At 51.8% G+C, this 19,582-nt stretch overlaps 4 protein-coding genes across 4 annotated transcripts; 3 read left to right on the top strand and 1 right to left on the bottom strand.

Annotated features, from left to right (window-relative positions):
- Nucleotides 1-115: 115 nt before the first annotated feature.
- On the bottom strand, nt 116-4,897 carry N7443_008645 (GYF domain-containing protein; the record flags this gene model as incomplete). The annotated part of the gene is made up of 4 exons (XM_056888701.1): nt 116-432; nt 487-4,168; nt 4,223-4,646; nt 4,803-4,897. The coding sequence occupies 4 exons, from the start codon at nt 4,895-4,897 to the stop codon at nt 116-118; spliced, it is 4,518 nt and encodes a 1,505-aa protein (XP_056738003.1).
- Nucleotides 4,898-6,399: 1,502 nt separating this feature from the next.
- N7443_008644 (RNA polymerase II subunit 3) lies at nt 6,400-7,140 on the top strand (the record flags this gene model as incomplete). The annotated part of the gene is made up of 1 exon (XM_056888700.1): nt 6,400-7,140. The coding sequence occupies one exon, from the start codon at nt 6,400-6,402 to the stop codon at nt 7,138-7,140; it is 741 nt and encodes a 246-aa protein (XP_056738002.1).
- Nucleotides 7,141-8,283: 1,143 nt separating this feature from the next.
- N7443_008643 (putative alcohol dehydrogenase) lies at nt 8,284-9,448 on the top strand (the record flags this gene model as incomplete). Its single annotated transcript, XM_056888699.1, has 2 exons — nt 8,284-9,093; nt 9,149-9,448. The coding sequence occupies 2 exons, from the start codon at nt 8,284-8,286 to the stop codon at nt 9,446-9,448; spliced, it is 1,110 nt and encodes a 369-aa protein (XP_056738001.1).
- Nucleotides 9,449-9,730: 282 nt separating this feature from the next.
- N7443_008642 (uncharacterized protein) lies at nt 9,731-10,549 on the top strand (the record flags this gene model as incomplete). Its single annotated transcript, XM_056888698.1, has 2 exons — nt 9,731-9,886; nt 9,950-10,549. 2 exons carry the CDS (start codon nt 9,731-9,733, stop codon nt 10,547-10,549), a joined length of 756 nt encoding a protein of 251 aa, XP_056738000.1.
- Nucleotides 10,550-19,582: the final 9,033 nt, after the last annotated feature.

The following is a 19,582-nucleotide window of genomic DNA, read 5'->3' as shown; positions in this document are numbered from 1 at the left end:
GTCAGTTCCGCCATCTGAATACATCGGGAATCGCAGGGCTCAAAATAAGAACAATTCAATGTCGCGGAAATCCTCGAAAGAATCGGAAAGCGAAAGCACAGTTGACAATGCGCATTTACCGCTTGCCCTTTTTACGGGGAGCGACAACCTTGAATGCAGCGCTAGCAGCTTCTTCTTCACGGGGAGTCTGGGGGGTAGCGCTAGCGGTCGAGCCCTTCTTGGCAACCTCGCTCCAGCCACCGCCGTTCTTCTGTTCGCCAAAAACGCTGGGCGAGACGGACTCAACAACGCCCTTGTCGGCTAGCTTGCGGCGGCGAATAAATTCCTCGGCAAAGTGACGGCCATCCATAGTCTGAGAATTGGCGTACACGGAGTCGGAAATGATTTCAGCCTCGGCGGGCAGGAACAGCAGCTGCTGGACGAAATCGTCAACTATACATAGCATTAGTATCGCGCTTGACTATTTGATAAGGTGTCGTAACTTACCATTGATGTTGCTGTTCAACCCCTTGCCAAGGATGAGCTTGGCCCACTTGGAGAACTCCTCAACAGCCTGGTTAGGGTTTGACTGGGGGACGCTGCCCGCAGTCACAGCGCGGGTAGCAACAACTGGGCGAGGCTTGGGGACAGCAGCGGGTGCCACAGGGACCGTTCCACTGGAAGAGCGGGGGCCAAGAGGTGCAACAGGCAGGGCCTTAGCCTTGCCACCAGCACCGACAGTAGTCCAGGCACCGGAAACAGTGGGGGCGGCAGTGGCAGCGGAAGGAGCAGGAGCCTTGCTGGCGAGATCAGCATAGCGCTTGCTAGCAGACGCGGGAGGGCTAGGTGTCGCAGTTGCGGCAGCGGCGGCAGTGGCAGCGGCCAGGCGCTGCTTGCGAGCCTCTTCTTCCTTTTGGATCTGAGCGAGGGTCTTTTTAGTGGCAGTGGTGGTAGGAGTAGGCTGGGTCTTGGTGCTCCAGGCGGAGCCAGTGGTCACGGTAGGGAGACCAGGCGATCCAGCGCTGGCCCAGTTGGCCGACGAGGGGAGACCAGGAACAACCTGGGCCTGAGCCTGGCTGAGACGTTCTTGCTCGGCGAGCAGCTGGGCACGACGAGCGGCCGCGGCGACTTCCTCACGTTGGGCAGCTGTACGAGCCTCGGCCTCCTGGATTTCCTTCAGAGAAGGTCCCTTGGGCACCTCATGGGTATCCTTGGCCCAAGGAGCAACGGATGTGGCAGGCGCATCAATGGGAGTTTGGGTTTGGGACCGAGAGCCAGCGGCGAGAGCATCGGCGACGTTCTGGCGGTTACGCTGGGCCGCAGGTGCCGGCAAAGGCGAGGCAGAGGGAGGGGGAGGGAAAGGCTGAGGCATAGCACGGTCCAATTTGTTTCCCCAAACCGACTCGGGTGCCTGTTCCTCCTGCTCCTGCTGCTGCTGCTGGCGCTGGGCAGAGGCAGCCTTATGAACCTGCTGTGATAGAGTGAGCGCGGGCTCAGACATTTCGGGCTCAGAGGCAAGCATCTCTGCTGCGATCTCCGAGCTTGTGGCAGCAGCCTCAGCTTCGAGCTGCATGGACACAGCAGCGGGGTGAGTTGGGAGACCTTCCGCGGTGCGCACCATGTCACCTTCCTGGGCTCGTAGGGCGTTGAACTGACGAAGTCGCTCTTCGCGAGCCTGCTGAGCAAAGAGATCATCTGAGTTATTCTTATCAGATTGCTCCTGTTCTTCCTGCAGCTGGGCTCGATCCTGGAGCATCGATGCAACTTGTTGGGCGTGGAGGAAGTTATCGGGCTGACGGCCGGAGAACGCAGCCCCACCGAAAGCAAACGGATCCTGCCGACCTACATTCAGACGGTCAACAAGAGCAGCGAGCTGATCTTGGTTACCGATATCGGTTCCTAATATCCCGGGGGTGGTACCCGAGAGCCCACTTTGTCTGAGCGGTCCAGCGGCGTCAAAGAACCCTGGGACTTGCTGGGGCTGCTGCTGCCCTTGGCCTGGTGCCTGAATAGGAGAAGGCTGATACGCGCCAGGAGAGGCGATGCTGCCAAAGCTAGGCTGACTGTGAAGGCTATGGGCACTTGACTGGTGCTGAAGTGGAGGTTGGGCAGATGCCGGAGCACCAGGGTGCACCTGCTTCATGAAAGCCTGCTGTTGAGCGAGATGCTCCTTCTGGCGAGCCATCAGATACTGTTCTTCCTGCTTACGACGCTCAAGTGCATTCTGCTGCTCGGCTGTCAAAGTCGTGCCGAAGCTGGGGAAACTGCCGGGGAATGGAGGTTGAGCAGAGCCGGTGGGTATGGCACCGGTCCACTGAGGACCATTGGGTTCCGGTCCGTGAGGGATGCCAATTTGAGGGACAAGGAATGGCTCACGCGAGTTCCCAATGCGTCGGACCAACTGCGCGAGCGGTTCGAACTCGATGTCCTCTTGCTTCTTGATCTGCAATTCAGGACTGAAAAATCCAGCTTTGAACCAATCGTGCATCTCAAGTCCAGTCCAAGGCCCTTGAATGTTTCCTTGCGGATCACGGTAGATCCAGCGCATCCGATCGGGCATGACCATGGTCCGCTGCTGGGCGGAAGGAACAGTGCCACCTGGAGTCTGGGTACCAGTAATATCATGGTTCATAGGGAGAGAACCAACGGCCGAAACGGGTGTTTGAGAGGCCGAGTTCGATCCGGGCTTACTAGCCGATCCGTCCAATCCATGAGCCGGGTCTTGTCTCATAATATCGTCCATACCCACGGACTCAGGGCGGCTTTGATCGTCTTGCATTCCAGAGAAAAGCGCGCCCAATTTGCTAGACCTACCAATGCTCGCGGTGCCGGAAATACCGGCATGCGGGCTAAAGAAGCCGCCGCCACCAAGCGCAGACAGGCTTGGAGACTGAAGATCGCCACCCATCGATCCGAAGATGGGATCCGCGAATGCACCGAAAGCCGAACGCTCGCGAGTGGGGGTCCCGATAGCACCGCCCGAAGACCACGCAGAAGGGCCGCCCAAGCCAGAGAGACCACCCAGGCTTCCCAGACCGGGATAATTTCGATTAGCGTTGACACTCGAGTTTTGGCTGCGGTCGATCGTAGGCAGATCCATGCCTGATCCGACTCGTTTCATGGAGCCGAATGGATTGCCAGGGTCACGCAAGCCCCGCAGGCCAGGGTGCTGGGGCTGCTGAATATCAGATCCATCAGTGTCCACATCATCCGCATCCACTGCGGTTTTATCACCGTGCGGACTTTGATAGGGGTTCGTATTGGTCGGACTAGTCGGCTCATGCCCCTGGAGAAGGCTAGGAGTAGGGTTTCGCGAGTTCTCATGGCTCTGCATCAGCTCCCGGAAACCGGGAATGCTCGATGTCATGCCGAATGCACCGAAACCAAGGTCTGCCTGGGACGGTACCTCAACATCCTGAGACCCGCCGAGGGCAGCACTCCCACTGCGAGGCTCATCAAATGGATTGGTTTCGCTCCGAGAAGCACGGGTCTTAAGCGCATCTCCCCATGGAGACTGCGAGCGCGAGTGTGCCTCATCCTCAGCAAGACGCTCAAGGTTGCCCAGAGCCTTGTCCCTAGCAGACCCCGCAATATCCTCCGAGCTGTCCTTGGAAAGCAGGCCTTTGAACCTACTCTCGCCTCTAAGGCTTCCAAATCCGGCCTTCTTCTCGGTCGTGGGTGTTTGCGCGGCGGCATTCGATCCGAGTGAGAAAGCTCCAAATGCGCCCATGGGAGAAAAATTGGCACTTTGAGAGGCGGACGCAGCTCCCCAAGGAGAGTTGGGTCCACCTACGGCTGTATTCAGAGGGTTGGTAGAGCTGCGTTTCAAGGAACCGAAGGGGGAAGCAGCATCTGGTCCGCCCTCCTTCACTTTTTCGTCCGCTTTGGAGTCTCGGAAGTCGGTCTTACGACGCAACAGAGCCGGGGGAGGAGTGGAAGTGTTTGCTTCGTCGCGGAAAAATCGGGGGTTCGAACCGGTAGGAGACATAGGATTGCCGACGGAATCGCCAGTCTCTCGGCGTCGGACGCCCGGACGGGCGGCGTTCGGGGAAGAGGTATTGTAGTTATTAATGTGACCCTGGGTGTAGGAAATAGACCCTTTGCGACCACCGGTTCCTGAAGCAGTATTTTCTTTCGAGGCGTTCGTGGGCGGCGGCTTGAGAGGCGAATTGACCGAGGCGGAAAACAACTGCAGAGATTTAGCATAAAAGCACAGCTCGTGGAAATTAGAAGAATGACGCACCTCTTTCTCTCCATCAGACATATCAGTCAAGCCAAGCGGCTCTGCCTGGCCACCGTGATCCCAGCACACTTCAGGCCCCGCGGAGGTCTTTTGGTCATCCCGCTTCCCCCACGCCCCATTCACGGGGGGTGTCACCATGTGAGGATCCCAGTCGGCCACAAAGTAATCCTCCACGTTCTTACCCAAGGACCCGGACTCCCGCTGTGCCCTGTACATTTCCAGGAGTTGATCCTTGGAGTATCGGGCTTCCCCGTTCCGCATGGCGCTAGACGTAGTATTTGAGCTCATGTGGGGAGGCATGTAGGCTCCGGAGGTAAGCGTCGAGGCAGATGCAGGCTGGCTACCCTCCCGGGTGTGAGACGGGTTGGTAGCGACAGATGGGCGTCGGAAGGTTTGAGTGGCTCCGTTCATGCGAGTGCGGGACCTAGTTCAAGGTTAGAATCGGATATCTCTCATTGAGTGGATTGAGTATCAACAAGGCAACCGGAAGGTCCAGAGCGAGTCGGTCGAGCTGGACACCGGGGCACGCGGGCATGGGGGGGGGGGGGGTAAAGTGAGAAGACAGGGCACGATTGCATACCATTCTCCACCGGCACCTCCATCCCCTCTCCTACTGGGGTCTTGGGTGTTGCCAGCGGCGGCTGACGCGAAGCTCGAAGGAAGTGGTGTAGGCATTATGGAAGGTAGGTTGTTGGGGTACGATAATGATACTCCTCAAAACAACCGAATATGAAACAGTTCGTCGCGAGAGTTTCTGTGGCGGATGTGGGTTGTGTGATGCGGACGGGGATGCGACGCAAGACACGAGAGGATAGAAGAAAAGTTGGTGTTGTGGGATGACAGCTGAGACGCTAGTCAATCGAGGTAGGTTTGTAAAGAGGGAAATGCAGAATGCGAGCGCCAGACGAACAAGGTCGAGAAGAGAGATCGAGTTTCGATTTCGCTTGGGTTTGGATGGAGCAAAAATGATTTAGCGGGGATGTGGCAATAGGCACGCCGAGGATGTAATTACCGCGTTTTTGCTGCCCCGAGTCGCGTGGGCACCACCCAAATTTGGAGTAATACACAATACACGAATACACTGCCTGCAGCCAGCCACCAGGTTTGATGTCTTCAGTACACACAACACACACTCTGGCCTCCGTCATCAATCACGTACCCGATACTTTTTACCCTCTATGTCACTAAAACAAAGGTATTTTCCATCCGTTCTTAGCACGGAGACATCTACTTTGAAAGTCTAACATCTAGAAAAGGTGATCATGACTCAAAATTAAGCACTATCGACCTACATAGCTGGCTCTTGGCTTGGAACATCAACGTGTGGCATTAACGCACTTGACATGTCGGGTGAACTAACACCACACACCGTCTACAATTGGACGATCTACTGCATTCAAAACGGTTAAAGTTGCTTTAGATTGGCCCCATTTTCGACGAGTCCTGCTCCTTTGATGCTGCAGCCCTTGCGCTGATACGAACGCACAAAGAGCCCTGAGATGCGTTGCACATCTTGAGACGCGCCAAACAAGACGTCTTGAATGGAAGGGGACCCGCGCATAGCTGCCATCCCTTCCTAAATCGTCCCAGCCCCCGTTGGCACCAGAAATTGCATCGCCCTTGTTGCAGGAAGGATTCAGCCTGCATAGCTCCCGTCTGGGTTAGGACTGGGAGCTGGCTGGATTGAGAATTGCATGATTCCTTACCTGACACCTCTATATCAACATTCTTTGTTGTTCTTTGTGCTTGCTTACTGCTGCCGGCCGCTGCTTGGCTTCTATATCGACTTACTGGCTTACTGACTGACAATGACTTGCAAGCCCCAAGCTTGCCATTGCTTGCTGTCTTACCTCAAAACAAAAGGATGGGTCCGGTCTGGAATCGTCGTAGGCCCAGCGTTGACATATTAAGACCTTCATCCGCCCTCTTCGTTGTCTTCTTTGCTCAGCCGACAAGACAGTCTCCTAAGCGCTTACTCTTTCTCTAAAATTCAAACTCCTGCCTAGGCCTAGTTCTTTCAGCACTTTCAGGTCTTTCAAAGGAGACATCGGGCTTTCTAATTGAACATCTAAGTCGATCTTGGAATCATGCGCAGGAATTCACGTCCTACATTTTCCCCCCAGGACTATTTTACCGGCAGACCGATCACCAGGTTTTCTCCTCGCGGATTCCCAATCATGCAATTACCGTTGTTGGTCCCTGCTCACAGTGAGGGCACCTCGGGCAGTCGGCGTTCTTGGCCATCCACTCGCTCTACTACGCCCGGTGCTAGCGAGACTTCTGACTCCAATCTGACTCACAGATGCTGCAGGACCACCTGTGGTCACCATTGCACCGGTCACTGCATCTGTCACTGTCAAATCATACAGAATGCAGAGCGTACTCAAGATAAGAAGAAGCGCCAAGGCAATAATCAGGGCCAGAGGTCCCCCACTCATTCTCCAACCCCATCGGCCTCGTTCAGCACTAAGGTAACTACACCGCTGCCACAGTTACCCTTTGTGCATTCGATCCCCGGCTACCCGGTGATGGCATATGGGCAGGATCCTGTTCACGCCTATATCCACCCAGCTCAAGTCCGGGTAGCTCCATCTCCGCCTCCGCCTCTACAACAGCCTGTTGAAACCGAGAGAGAGGCTCCTCCGGCAATTTGTACCTGTCAGCACTGCCAGCAACATGCGACTACTTCCGAAAATGGAAATCGGATTAACCACTGCTGCTGCTATCACTCAGAGGAATGCCACAATGAGCACACCGGCTATTTCGATGACGCTGTTTCTGAAGGCTCTAACGATGCTGGGGCTGGGGCTGGAGCTGGAGCTGGAGCTGGAGCTAGGTCTGAGAGTTCAATACTCTCATGCCACTACTATCAACCCTGGTATCTCGCTGTCCCATTTGGAACCCCCATTGTAGAGTAGACTTTGATACCTGCAACCATTTTATGGTGGGGCCCGGGGGGAACAGCCTAGATTGTCTGCTTTGTCCATTCACTAGACTGCTATGCTATTTCCTTTATTATTGATTGCACTTATCAAGAACCTTGGAAAATCTTAAGCAAAATCTACATTGGTAGGATAGCGAAGTAGAAAGAACTGAAAATCAAATTACCAGCCTTGGGAACCTGGAAGTAAGCTCTCGGTTTTTGAAGTGATTAGGCGTTTACGGGGCCCCCAGAGCTAAGCTATCCAGGGATTGTATGCAATTATCCTGTATCCGTATCAAATCAGATAGTTGTGTAAATCTCCTCCAGGGGTACAAACGGCCTTCCAAGGTTGGAATTATTGGTTTCAAGGTTCAAATTATCTTATCTAACGAATTTAAAAATTCCCAGTACACCCGTGGGTATACCTTTCTTGGGTCCACGGATATTACATATCCTCAAAATTCCGGATATATATATGTGTATAGGTACCATCAGCCCTAAGCCTTAAACCCCAGCTCCCGCGCCTCACTCGACCTGTGGACCCTCGGACATTGGAAGTTTGCCAAATAACCAGTCTGGAATTTAGTAGATTGAATTCACTGATCGAAAATGGTAGCCGTAAGCAATTAGCGTGTATTGTAAATATTCATGGAGATGAGTAGCTGCACAGGCCGTGGAGATTGTATCCCAAGGTCCATGGATCTGAGCCGCAGGGGTTTAAATTAGTCTGCCGATTAAGATAACGAGCTTATTGCGCGCCATAGCCAGAGCCAAACCCCATGCTGTATAGCTCCCAGGGAAAATCTCCAATTTGGAGAAGAACAGGGATGGTGATCCTGACCAATTAGTAAGGCTCCTTATCCGGGCCGAGGTCCCTGTGAGGACGTGACGTTGAGCGTCCATCTGGGCACAATTGACACAAAAAAGCTGCACAGGTGGTCCTGCATCATAGTGTTCTATGTATTGATTTTCCCCAAGAGAATCTCTTTCATCTCTTTTATTAAAACATTATTTATCACAGTTCGCTGTGCTCAACCCGCTTTCGTCACTAGATCCTCGGTTATCGATAAGAAGATCCCCGCACCGACTATCAACAAGGCCTACGACTAGGAGAAACTCCTACATCAATTCAGTGAACATGTCCAAGGCAGTGTATATCGAGCCCATTGATGGCAAGCCAGGCAAGCCCGGCCAGGTCTACTACCCGCTCACAATCCGCACTCAACCCCAGCCAGTCCCTCAGGGTCGCGAGCTGCTCGTGAAGTTGACTGCTGCTTCGCTCAACCACCGGGACCTATTCCTTCGCCAGCATCTCTACCCGGGTGTGACATTCGATGTTCCCCTTCTGGCTGATGGTGTAGGTGTTGTCGTCGGTGCTGGTCCCGATGTCGCGGACGCAGATCAGTGGCAGGGGAAACGCGTCATCTTGAACCCCGGTGTTGGCTGGAAGGACTCGCCTGATGGCCCGGAAGAGGCCACAGGATACCGAATCATGGGAGGCACCAAGGTCTACAACAAGGGCACTCTTCAAGAGTACATCGCTATTGAAGACTCCGAGGTTGAAGAAGCCCCTGAGCATCTTTCGGACGCCGAAGCGGCTGCTCTCCCGTTGACGGGCCTCACCGGATGGCGAGCACTAGTGTCCAAGGCCGGTGAAAAAAACTCGAGCGATGGTGCTGCCGTGCTGATCACTGGTATTGGAGGTGGTGTCGCATTGATTGCGCTGCGTTTCGCAGTGGCCCGAGGCGCCCACGTCTTCGTGACAAGCTCCAGCGAGGAGAAGATTCAGAAAGCTATTGAATTGGGCGCAAGCGGTGGTGTGAGCTATAAGGAGCAGGGCTGGGAGAAGAAGCTATTGGGTATGCTCCCATCCGGCAAGAAGAACTTCGATGCTATCATCGACGGCGCTGGAGGAGACTCGATCGAGAAAGCTGCCAAGCTGCTCAAGGTGAGTACCCGTACACGTCAAAATTTTCAATCGGTGTATATACTAACATTCATAGGCTGGTGGCGTCCTCTCGATTTACGGAATGACGGTGTCTCCCAAGATGCCGTTCTTGATGCAGGCTGTTCTCAAGAATATCGACGTGCGTGGATCCACGATGGGATCCCGAAAAGAATTCAAGGACATGGTCGACTTTGTCAAGGCTAAGAAGGTTCACCCGGTTGTATCGCGAGTCCTGAAGACCGAGATTAATGACCTAAAGGGCATGGATGAGCTGTTCGAAGATATGAAGAATGGCACCCAGTTTGGCAAGCTGGTGATCGATTTTGGAGGAAACTCCTCAAGCAGCAAGCTGTAAATAGGAAAAGCAGCCGTTATGAAGCCACGAGATTGTGAATGTTCTATGGCTCCATGCCGCAATGAAATTAAGAACTTGAAGTCGGCAGTTGCCGGAATCTATCAGTACACGACTGCACCTTCCTTGCTCACTTTCTTAGTCCATGCTCACCATCATGATTCTATTCCTTTTGGCTATCCTCAATACCCCTTATCGTGATCCTTGGGTCTCAAATTCACTGATCAACATCCATTAGCCTCGCTCCTTCAACCCTTCTCGATATCCAGTTCCATTCCTTTTACTATGCCTGTCCTCATCAACCGTAGAATGCGAACCTCGTCAGGCAAGAATACTGGCACCCACGTCCGTGCTTCCGGTCCTGTTCCTTTGAGTCACGATGCTTCGATGCGCTCTTCTGAGGCGTCTTGGTCTGAGGATGACGAAGACATCATCATGGTAGTTTCTCCGCCAGTATTATCCCTTACGCTTTCCATCATGTCCAATAAAACTGACTCCGAATAGACTCATGGACTCAACGCCTCCCAGTGTGCTTTGAAAGCCACCAACGACTGCATCCAACACAAGATTGCAAAGCTGCAAGTCAACACTGTCCGCCTCAAGCGCGAACTGTGGCTCCTCCAGCGACACGTCAAGAACTTCAACCACCCACTGTACGAAACATGGGAAGCTGATATCCTCACCCGTCTCATCGAAGTTGGCCATGCGCACCAGCGCCGCCCCAAGCTTCAGGCAGGTGTTGTTATCGGCGATACCACGGTCGCTGATCGTGAGAATCTCTTCCACGCATACAACACTGCTGCTAAGCAGGTTCGTGAGGACACTCTCCAGCAGCTCGGTCTCGATAAGAAGTACTTTGAGGCACTGGCGCGCTACAATGAGGTACGCGAGATACATCTCCTTGACTGGTGTCAAGTCTGTTTTCTCTGCTCACACTCACAGGTCGCACTCTACCGCAGCCCGAACCCATTCCAGACGGAGAATGCCTTCGCCAAATGGCTCCTCGATGAGAAGGAACAACGACCCGCGAAGTTCGACTTCTGGTCAAAGCTGTTCCCCGTCTGCTACGGCCGGACCGTGGAGGAAAGCGCCACCATGTTCTGAGCACCCTAGAGAGTATCCATTCCATCCTTGTACATGATGAGCTCCACCGGTATGGCTGCTTCGGTCGTTCGTGATTTGGGGCAAGGTCTGGGGAGTCAAGGGGTTCGTTGTGGGATCGTGTCGGCCGTCTTTCTATCTTCGTGGCTTCGGTCAGCTACACTTCCTTCATTGCAGCTTTGAGATTTAACAGACATATCGTTATGGCTCAATGGCCAAGGTGAACTTCTGAATGTATCAATACCTGTGAATCCCAGAGGGCTGGAGATTGTCCACTTCCTCAAGTTCACTCCTCACCAGGTGGTTCACATAGGCTCACAACAGTTTGTCCTGAGGAAGTGGACGGGTTACAAGTACAATGTTCACTTCAGAAAGATAATGAGCATTGAACTAGCACACCTTAGCACATCTTCAAGGCAACGAGAGCCAACGCGGGCATCCTGGATGCCACCGCACTCGGCCAGCAAGATCGACCTGATACTACACACTACTTCTGGATGTCTCAAATTGGCTACACTAGCGTCTATTCCCAGCCTTCAACTGCTCTACCGTCCTTCCACTCTTGCCAGGCCTTAACAAAAATGACCATGTCGTCACTTGAGACAATTTCTAATAATGAAACGGGAAAGACACGGCATCGCAAGGTTCGGCCTGAAGGAGTAGTCCCAAGACGGAGTTGTATACGGCTTGCCTAGGGCTGGCCTAGGGCTGCGTCAACCAGGGAATTTTGGCAGTAAAGAAATCCCGTGGCTGGCTGAACAAGTGTCACAAAGAGGCGTCCTACTTTTGATATCTTCCAATCTACCCCCGTACCTGGATGTCTTTGTCCAGCTCTCAATTCTCGGAACTTCCGGCACAACCATCTATTGTCACGGTAGCAGAAGATCAAACCATAGAGCATCCCAGGAATAAGTTTCACTAAGAATAGTATCGATCACTTGTTGACCGCCCCTGAGTGAGACAAGCCCTCAGCAGCCCTGCACAGCCCTGAAGTCGACTGGTGAACTGGCATTTAGGGATTTGCTCGATAGCCCAATGACCAGTTGTGGGGCCGATTCAAGGTCCCCGATTCGTTCCGGCTCGGTTATGTTCCGAAGCCTCATGGTCGATGATGTTGTGTGCATCTGCTGTTGTTGGCTTGTGAGCCATCGTAGGGTCTGCCGAATGTCAACTGCCGTTCCCGGTAAAAAAAATATATATATATAAATAAATAAAACCATCACTGATAATGTCATGACCTAATGACCCAATGAATTCCTTTTCTTTGAGGGGGCCCAGTACAGTAAGTCTTTCGGTCTCCACTCTCGCAAGAACATGGTGGCCTATAAGGAGTCCGCCTCCAAACATACAGTATTCATGGCTGCCCGATCGGTACATTGCAAAGGCACACAATTAAGTTAGGACCCATGAAAACAGGCGCGCTGTCACCGCCAAGGTCCAAAGTGTCTTTCAGGCTGCTGCCTACCTTGGCAGGTGTTGATTGGAAGGAATCGAAGAACTTGGCAACAGCCCAAACCACCGAAAAGAGGGTCAAGAAAGAGAATACCAAGGTCCACCCGTTTTGAGGGGGGTTCCGTAGATACCAAACGCCATTTCCATTCCGAAAATTATGAAAAAAAAAATAAAAATAAAAATAAAAATAAAAAGGGTGGATCCCATCGCTTCGGGCCCGACAAGGGCTTGTTAGACTCCACAGGGGCCATTGAAAAGCCAGGAATAGCGCGCACCGTCACCGCGCCGGCGAGCTCGATGCGGTATAGTCTGAGAAGAAAGAAGCACAGAGCTTGGAGTCGGACTGTGATGGGTCCCGAGCTCCCGACATTTTCCCAAGATCCCATGTGCTCATTTGTTGACTGTGCGCTCCACTCGGTTCACGGAGAGGTCGGTAGCGGGCAAGCACCCGCTCGACCCGCATATCGTGCACCCTTCGAATTCTGTGCTGGCGATAGGTTTGACGTACTGAGATCCTCTTGTTCATCAAAACAGTGGTTCGCTTCAGCTGCGTTTCGGGGTCGCACACTTCCGTTTGGGGGGTTGGGAGGGGGCCAACGCATCAACTTGAAACGGTCGTACCTGGGCGGAGGTTTCAAGGCTTGACGATCTCAGCCGATCGTTGCGAACTAATCCATTACTCTAGTTTATCAATCGGCTCATGACATGTTTTTTCTAGAAGTCGGTAAAAACAAAGTCGGGTAAATCTACTGGATTCTGGTTAGGTTAGGTGCAGGAAAAAACCTTTCTCCACATACTACGTGCATATATATCGTGGGCCGCAAATTGATCCTCACCCTCGTGCAGCTATTCTCTTGGCGCATGCTACATTCCACCGCAAGTCTCTGTCTTTGACATCCTACAACCAGACTTGTTACTTCATTCGTATTCAGCCCGTTTATGATCTCAAAAATCGTGGTTCTTCGGAATGGTAGAAACTCTATCAATTCAAATCCCGCAGCCGAAATCAGACCGACCAACCGCGAGAATTATGTCAAAAAATAGATACTGACCCGGAAATCTGTCTCACAGCCCCTGAGCCATCTGTCATAGGTGAGACCATCACGATGCTGATCCCGAACAAGGAAGGTCCGTACTATTGCGGCGACTCCGCTCAATAGAAAATTTTAACTTCTCGGAAACCCACCTCCAAGATGTTAGCCGGGCGTTGGTTCAGGCTTAGCATCACGACAGGAACTAATAGCTAGGATCTACAGTCGGGGGGAACCCCCACGCCGTGGGTGGTACTTCCTTGGCACCTCAAACACTCTCCATCTCGGTGCTCTTATGCGAAGGCTAAAAGCCATCTGCCTGGGCGCCGTCAGGCGCTAACGTATTAATAGGACACCGATGATGATATGCGTTGCCGCCATTCCTACTGCGGATGGGATCATCATGCTTGGAGGGGGAGGCGCCCCATCGAGTGGCTGAAGAATCTCCAATTCTCCGGAAAGTAGCAGTGAAACCCTTCCTATAATGTTTCCGCCGCTGAAACACGCTTCGCGTGGACAGGATCGACTGGAGACAGGACATGCGAAGCGACAGGCTCTGAAGTCGATCCTGGAGGATGAATGTCTGTTCCGTAGAGAAGACTAGGTGGATTATGTCTCTCTATGCTGTGTCTTTGTTTCTTACGAGTATTGACAGAGTCTACTAAATACATAGCCGTGGCGTCGGGAGGGGCACGTTCCTTACCACGGGGCGTTCGCAGATGTGCTACACATCTCCGTCCCTGTGTCAAGTATTCAATGCAATCTTGTATGTCATTGAGGTTTGACCGCTCTTCCGACAACTAATTTCGGGGGACTAACGCATTAATGGCTAGGAAATATAGTTCGGAGGAGAGGAGTGCTATCTAGCGATTGAAAGAAGACCGGAAGCTGGCCCTCGGAGATCGAGCAATCGCGTGGTATTGCAGCCATTGACCTCATTTCTCGTAGTAGTGGCTCAGCCAAGAACACTAAACACTAAATGGGAGGAGCTTCCAGAGATTGACGCGATAGAGTAGGATGAGGTAACTCACAAAGATTATGGAATAACAGACGAGTCTGTGTAAGGTTGGAGCTAAATTAGTATTGTGCCAGACCAGGGGAAGGATCAGGCAATCTTACAGGTTGATTGGTAGCTGGCTCCGGGCAGCAGTATCCAGAAGGAACACTATCGAAGCAAATTAGATCATGTAAAATCTTTTTTTAATTTTTTAATTTTTTAATTTTTTTAATTTTGCATTTTGAGCCATTCTAGCAGTCGGGTGTGCCTTGGCCCCCCCCTTTAATGAGTTGTGAGTCTTTGTTGATTCGCAAACCATACTTTTCCGTTGAGGCTGAGAGACGAACCTGTAAACTACGGATGATGAACCGGTCCTGCCAGGCCACAGAGTGTGGCTGAGCACCGAGTACCATTAGCCCCAGGGAGCACCGGGTCCACCGTGCACCAAATGGTGTGCATCCCCTCGAGAAGCCCCCATGTGGGCGTGCAGAAATGTATTCCTCCCGAGACGGGTGCAGCGCGAACCCACGGGACTTGAAGGCGTTTGACCCGGGAAGAAAGCAGCAAGGGTCCTGAATTGAAAATCGATCGCGGTTTCAGGTTCATCATCCATTTTGATTGACATGCAAGGTTCCCGTGCCCTGGCATTGTTCCCCTTGGATTTTAGCTTTGATGTTGCGCGTCCCAGCCATCGTGGAAGGCGTAATCGCAAATCCGAGTTGACGGGGTCAACAATAGTACCATATGGTTAATATCGACGGTGGGGATACCTCGCAAAGATTGCAGATTGAAGTTCTGAAATTATGTATGAGCCAATACAAATCGACGTACTATCATCAGTTCGGAGAACTCTCCAAGAAGGTTGGTGCCCCGAACCCTGAAAACTACCATGGCTCCGCTTTTTTTTTTTCTTTAATAGTGTGGCCTGGTAATTGAAATCATGGGGCGAATTGTGTCATTTTGTGCATGCCCATTCTAGGGGGGATTCTTGGGTAATGTCGGAGATGCCGTAGATTTTTGGGAAGAGGATGGGAGGGAGGGTGGGAGGGTGTGGGTATGGTTCCTAGGGTTGACCCGCTGACAAACGGGCGGTTTTTTGGGTCCAGCGGAGCATCAAACACAGAACCCTTGGAAAGGGATAAGATCTCTGCTATTGACTTCCTTTCCTCCTTACCGTGTTTGATTGCAAATTGCAATAAGAATAGGAGTAAGATTAGAAAAAGTAGGGTGGAATACAATAGATTGAAAAGCCGTTAACGGGAGGCTGGAGAACCATCCGCGTTGCACTTGATTGGCGATCAAGATTTGAAGCTTCATGATGCGACAGATTCCGCTGATCATTAACCGATCCACTGTCGCTTTCATCCGACTACATTGCCTCCTGTGGTTCACTCGCCGATTGACCCTCTCCACCCCGAACCATCTGTATCGATTACTACAGACTCCTTTCGAGTATAGTGGGGCCTACCGCAGATGCCTTCCTCGTGGCGAAATCGCGGAGTCGATGCAGTCATTTTCATGTGACAATGAATGGACATCCGTCGTCCGTACCAAAGTTCTAGTATCATATTTTTGGTTGGAAGTAGGCTCAAATTCAAGATCGGGGGTGGTTAGAGGTGCAATTACTCGTTCGGGACCGGAGTTTTTTGCGCCCGAACCGTTAGACTCGCAACCAAAGTTTGTTTTTCGCGATAATACGAATTACGAGTTACGAAAAAAAGTCTCCATGAGGCTTCCGGACGATCTGCGATCGATATCCTTACCTTCCCATGACCTCATTCGGGCTGTTCCTAAAGGTTATGTCCAAATACCCTTGCACACACGTATCCCTAAACGTGCAGCCCTAGCTTAGGAAGATTAGGACCAACCACCAACCACCTACCCCGGTACCTTGAATACCGACTCGGGTAATTCAACGAGCGATCTGCGACTATATGATTGTACATTTACTGTACTGAGCAAAAACGATCGACAGGATCTCGTTAATCGGTACTCATGAGCCGCTGAGATGGTAAATCTTTCCAGATAAACGGGTGGGACGGGGCTCGTGGTGGGATACACCACGTTCTGGAAATAGCACCCGGGACAGACCAGAAGGTGACAGTGCAGAGTGACGGCCGTGAATGATACGGTCCCTCCGACAGGGATTAACCGCACGGGGGAGCGCGGATACTTTGACATTCCAGGTTTAGCGTGGACCGGGGTCATACTGGATCCAGCGTAGTGCTTTACCAACCACCCAATGAGCGCGACGAACCCTTGCATAGTCAGGCCACCAAGTCACCTGAAATGCAAGGTGTACTATGTTTAGCTCCTCGTTTTACGGAAGCTGCCCTATTTGTGTCAAATGCCTCTTGCACGGCCTAGGGGTTTACGAGCGGGATTGGAATAGTCAGATGACAACACTCTCAAACCTTCTTTGCTGATTTAGGCGGAATTCATCCTTTCACTGAGCGAGATGTGTAGCGAAAAGGATTCGGGGGTACCAGTCGTAAGTTTTTAGTAGCCACCTCGTGTGCGTCAGACCCTCGAGGATGTCCTATGTCGTGCGCGTGAGGTACCTGACCTGATGCATGATGGTATACATCCTCCGTAATGACACACGGAAAAGGCTGAGGATGTGGCTCACCAATCGTCGGCCGGACCAGCGATGACAGGGGCACCAATTATTGTTCTTTGAGAGATCCGCGGTGGATTCGGGTATCTCTGGAGAAAGCATTGGCAAAACGCAGGGTCTTCTGCCCCGTTAAGGAGGAGGGGTTCGAGGGTAGACTCGGTTAGTGGGCAGAAGGGAAGAGTTGAGGGTCGGCGGCTTGGCTTTCCTCCACCCATTTGGCACGGATGACCCAAGGGTCGACAAGACCCAGCAAGGGGATCAAGTATCTCTGGAAAGATCGGTGTGTAGGATAATGATGGCGATGAAGGGGCGGGATGACTTTTTCCCCGCCCGAGTTAGGGCGGGAGTTAACTATGCTAATTATACCAACGGAACGAACAGCGTTACGGGAACCTCGTCTTGATTGGATCGAATAAAAAAGAGCGAGGATACGGTCAGAAAGTCTGACTTTCAGATCATGAGTGGATGGAGCTCACGGCCTGACATGGATCTTGTAGCGTTACGACTTACTACCCCCCTTGGGTGGTTGGGTTTGGGCTGGGAAATCTCCAGTTGCAAAAGAGGCTGTGCCATTGTGTCCCCCTTCCCTATGAAGTCACTAGGGACAACAGGAAATAATCCGATCATGCCGCGTCCGTGGTTCTTTCTAACAGCCTCGGTATTTTTTCATATTTTCCTTGCCAGCGTGGGATCCACTTTTTCTCGCGGCGCAGGCCGCCAGATTGGTGCGTAGCCCGAATTTTCATAGTGATCTTGGTATTACTAAATTTGTACCTATTCGGATTTTCCAAACGAGGCCACCTTCCAGGGAAGCCAATAATAGAGTCAGATGCGAGAAAACAGAAAGATGTCCGACCAGCAGATCCGACCAGCAGATCCAGAGAGGATCTGCTGGTCGGATATTTCGGAAAGCCACCAAGGGCGCATCCTAGTGGTTTCCGGCAGGTTGGACTCCCGTAAAAGGACACCCACTACTTATCCGCACCTATAGGGTACCTAGGTTAAGAGGTACACTTGGGGAATTATCAAATACTGTACTTAAGGTACTTGTGGTACATGCTAGGATCTGAGGCCAGGGCCGTTAGGTATTGATAACATCAGCAGGGTACCTAGGTATGATTGGGAGATTGGATGATCCCCCGAGACCCCGGACCGTGTCACTGCTCTATTTGCTCCGGTGTAGCGCCGTAAATTGGTATAACCAAAGTAAAAATACCTTAGCATGATGATGCCAAGTTTCCGAGTTGCCCCCGGTTCCCTCAACATCGATTGCTCTGTGCATCCCCCGCCACGATTTCCCACTAGTCCCCTAGCCTGACTGCTTGGGGCAAAGAGTGGGCAAACCCAAGAAAAAAGAGACATTAATTAATTTTCCTGATTTTCCTGATTCGATTTTACATTTAATAATTTTTCCCTTTTTTTTTTATTTTACATTTTCCTGTTTCCAAAAGGGAAAAAGCGTCGAGGGAAAATACTCCACAGCTCGTGGCCCTGTACAGTTTAGGCCCGAGTTGCACTCTGACCTGCGAATGCTAATAATAATCACACATCGTATATGACCCTCGTTGCTTTTAACCCTTCTCCATCCTTGCTTCCATTTTGATTCCCCTCCCCCCCCCCCTCCTCTATCTCTCGTTCCCCCAAGGCCTCTCTACTATGACACCTTGAAAGGTCCACATTCGCTCAACCCACGTTCGCTCTTACGCTCGCTTTTTGCTGCTACGAGAACCACGTTCGCTACGTTTATTTGCTGCCCATTCGTTGAAATCCAGAAATTCCAGCGAAGGAAATTCCAGTGAAAGAGAAAAGGATAACAGTTATATCCCGCATTTATTTTAATATTTAATTATCGCAACACCTTGCGCCCAGTGACTTTGGACGACACCCTTGATCGGCTATCACGACCATCGACCGGAAGAAATACGAGTGGAGCACAGGATATTCTAGGCGGCTGCAGGGCTCGGAGATTGACGACAATCATCATCGTTTGGTTGGCGTTTGCAACTCGACCTTGAACCTATTCGTCCCCGTGTGCCGTAGAGAGTCCGTTTGTTCCCGACCCGTGAAGGATAGGATATCGGATCGAAGTCCCAGACCGTGAACCTATTTATCGCAAAGCGCAAAGCGCAAATCGCAAAACACAAATCGCCTATCACCTCCCGAGCTTTTTCTAGCAGAATTTATTGGAAAGTGTCTCGGCTGAAAGCACGGTTCTCAGGATCTCTATTGGAAAGGTTTCTTGTTGGAAAGGCCATTGCACCTATTGCAGGCCAATAACTATAAGGTTAGCTGAAGAAACAGAGTTGTCCCCACTCTCCCCCCTTTGCCCACGGTCTCACTTGTCCCTCGTGCCTTGCATTCTTTCCTCTTCCGGGTCAGTTGTCGCATCTCCTTGCAGACGGAAGTCGTGCGCTCATGATCTACGTCCCGGGAGATGACGAGCGTCGATGGCGTCTCTCGAGGCCGTCGTACCCGTTTCCCCATCGCATCAAATTGTCAATAATTACCCGGACAAAGGAGTGTTTGTTGTTGACGTTCGACTTCTCCTTAGGTGCTCGGCTCTTCGCAATTCTTGCATATTAGGCCACATCTGGCAGATCTGTGTCAGCTTGTCTCTTTTTTGATTCACACTGTGAGCCCTTCCCTTTGCTCCTTGGCTTTCTATGCACCGATCCGGTCTCTCCCTTCTTCCTAGAGTTGGTTCTCATTCTCTCTAGTCTTACTGTGTTGCTGCCCAATCCGCTTGAAGCTATTCCCGAGACCTGATCCGGGATATCAAAAGAAAGAAAAGCAAAACCTCGCCAGTCTGCGTGCAGTTCCCCCTCTCTCGCCACGACTAGCGGTGACCGAGTGTTCGGATAACTCGTTCAGATTCCTGCTGCCGGCTTTATGAACCTTTGGGCACTGTGTGATCTGAATCTTCTGCAGCCATCCTTCAC

The sequence above is a fragment of the Penicillium atrosanguineum genome (genome assembly GCF_028827265.1).
Source record: "Penicillium atrosanguineum strain IBT 20685 chromosome Unknown utg000007l_segment0_segment0, whole genome shotgun sequence".
Lineage (NCBI taxonomy): Eukaryota > Fungi > Ascomycota > Eurotiomycetes > Eurotiales > Aspergillaceae > Penicillium > Penicillium atrosanguineum.
The sequence above is the reverse complement of the archived record's forward strand: the minus strand, read 5'-3'. Positions and strand labels throughout refer to the sequence as shown.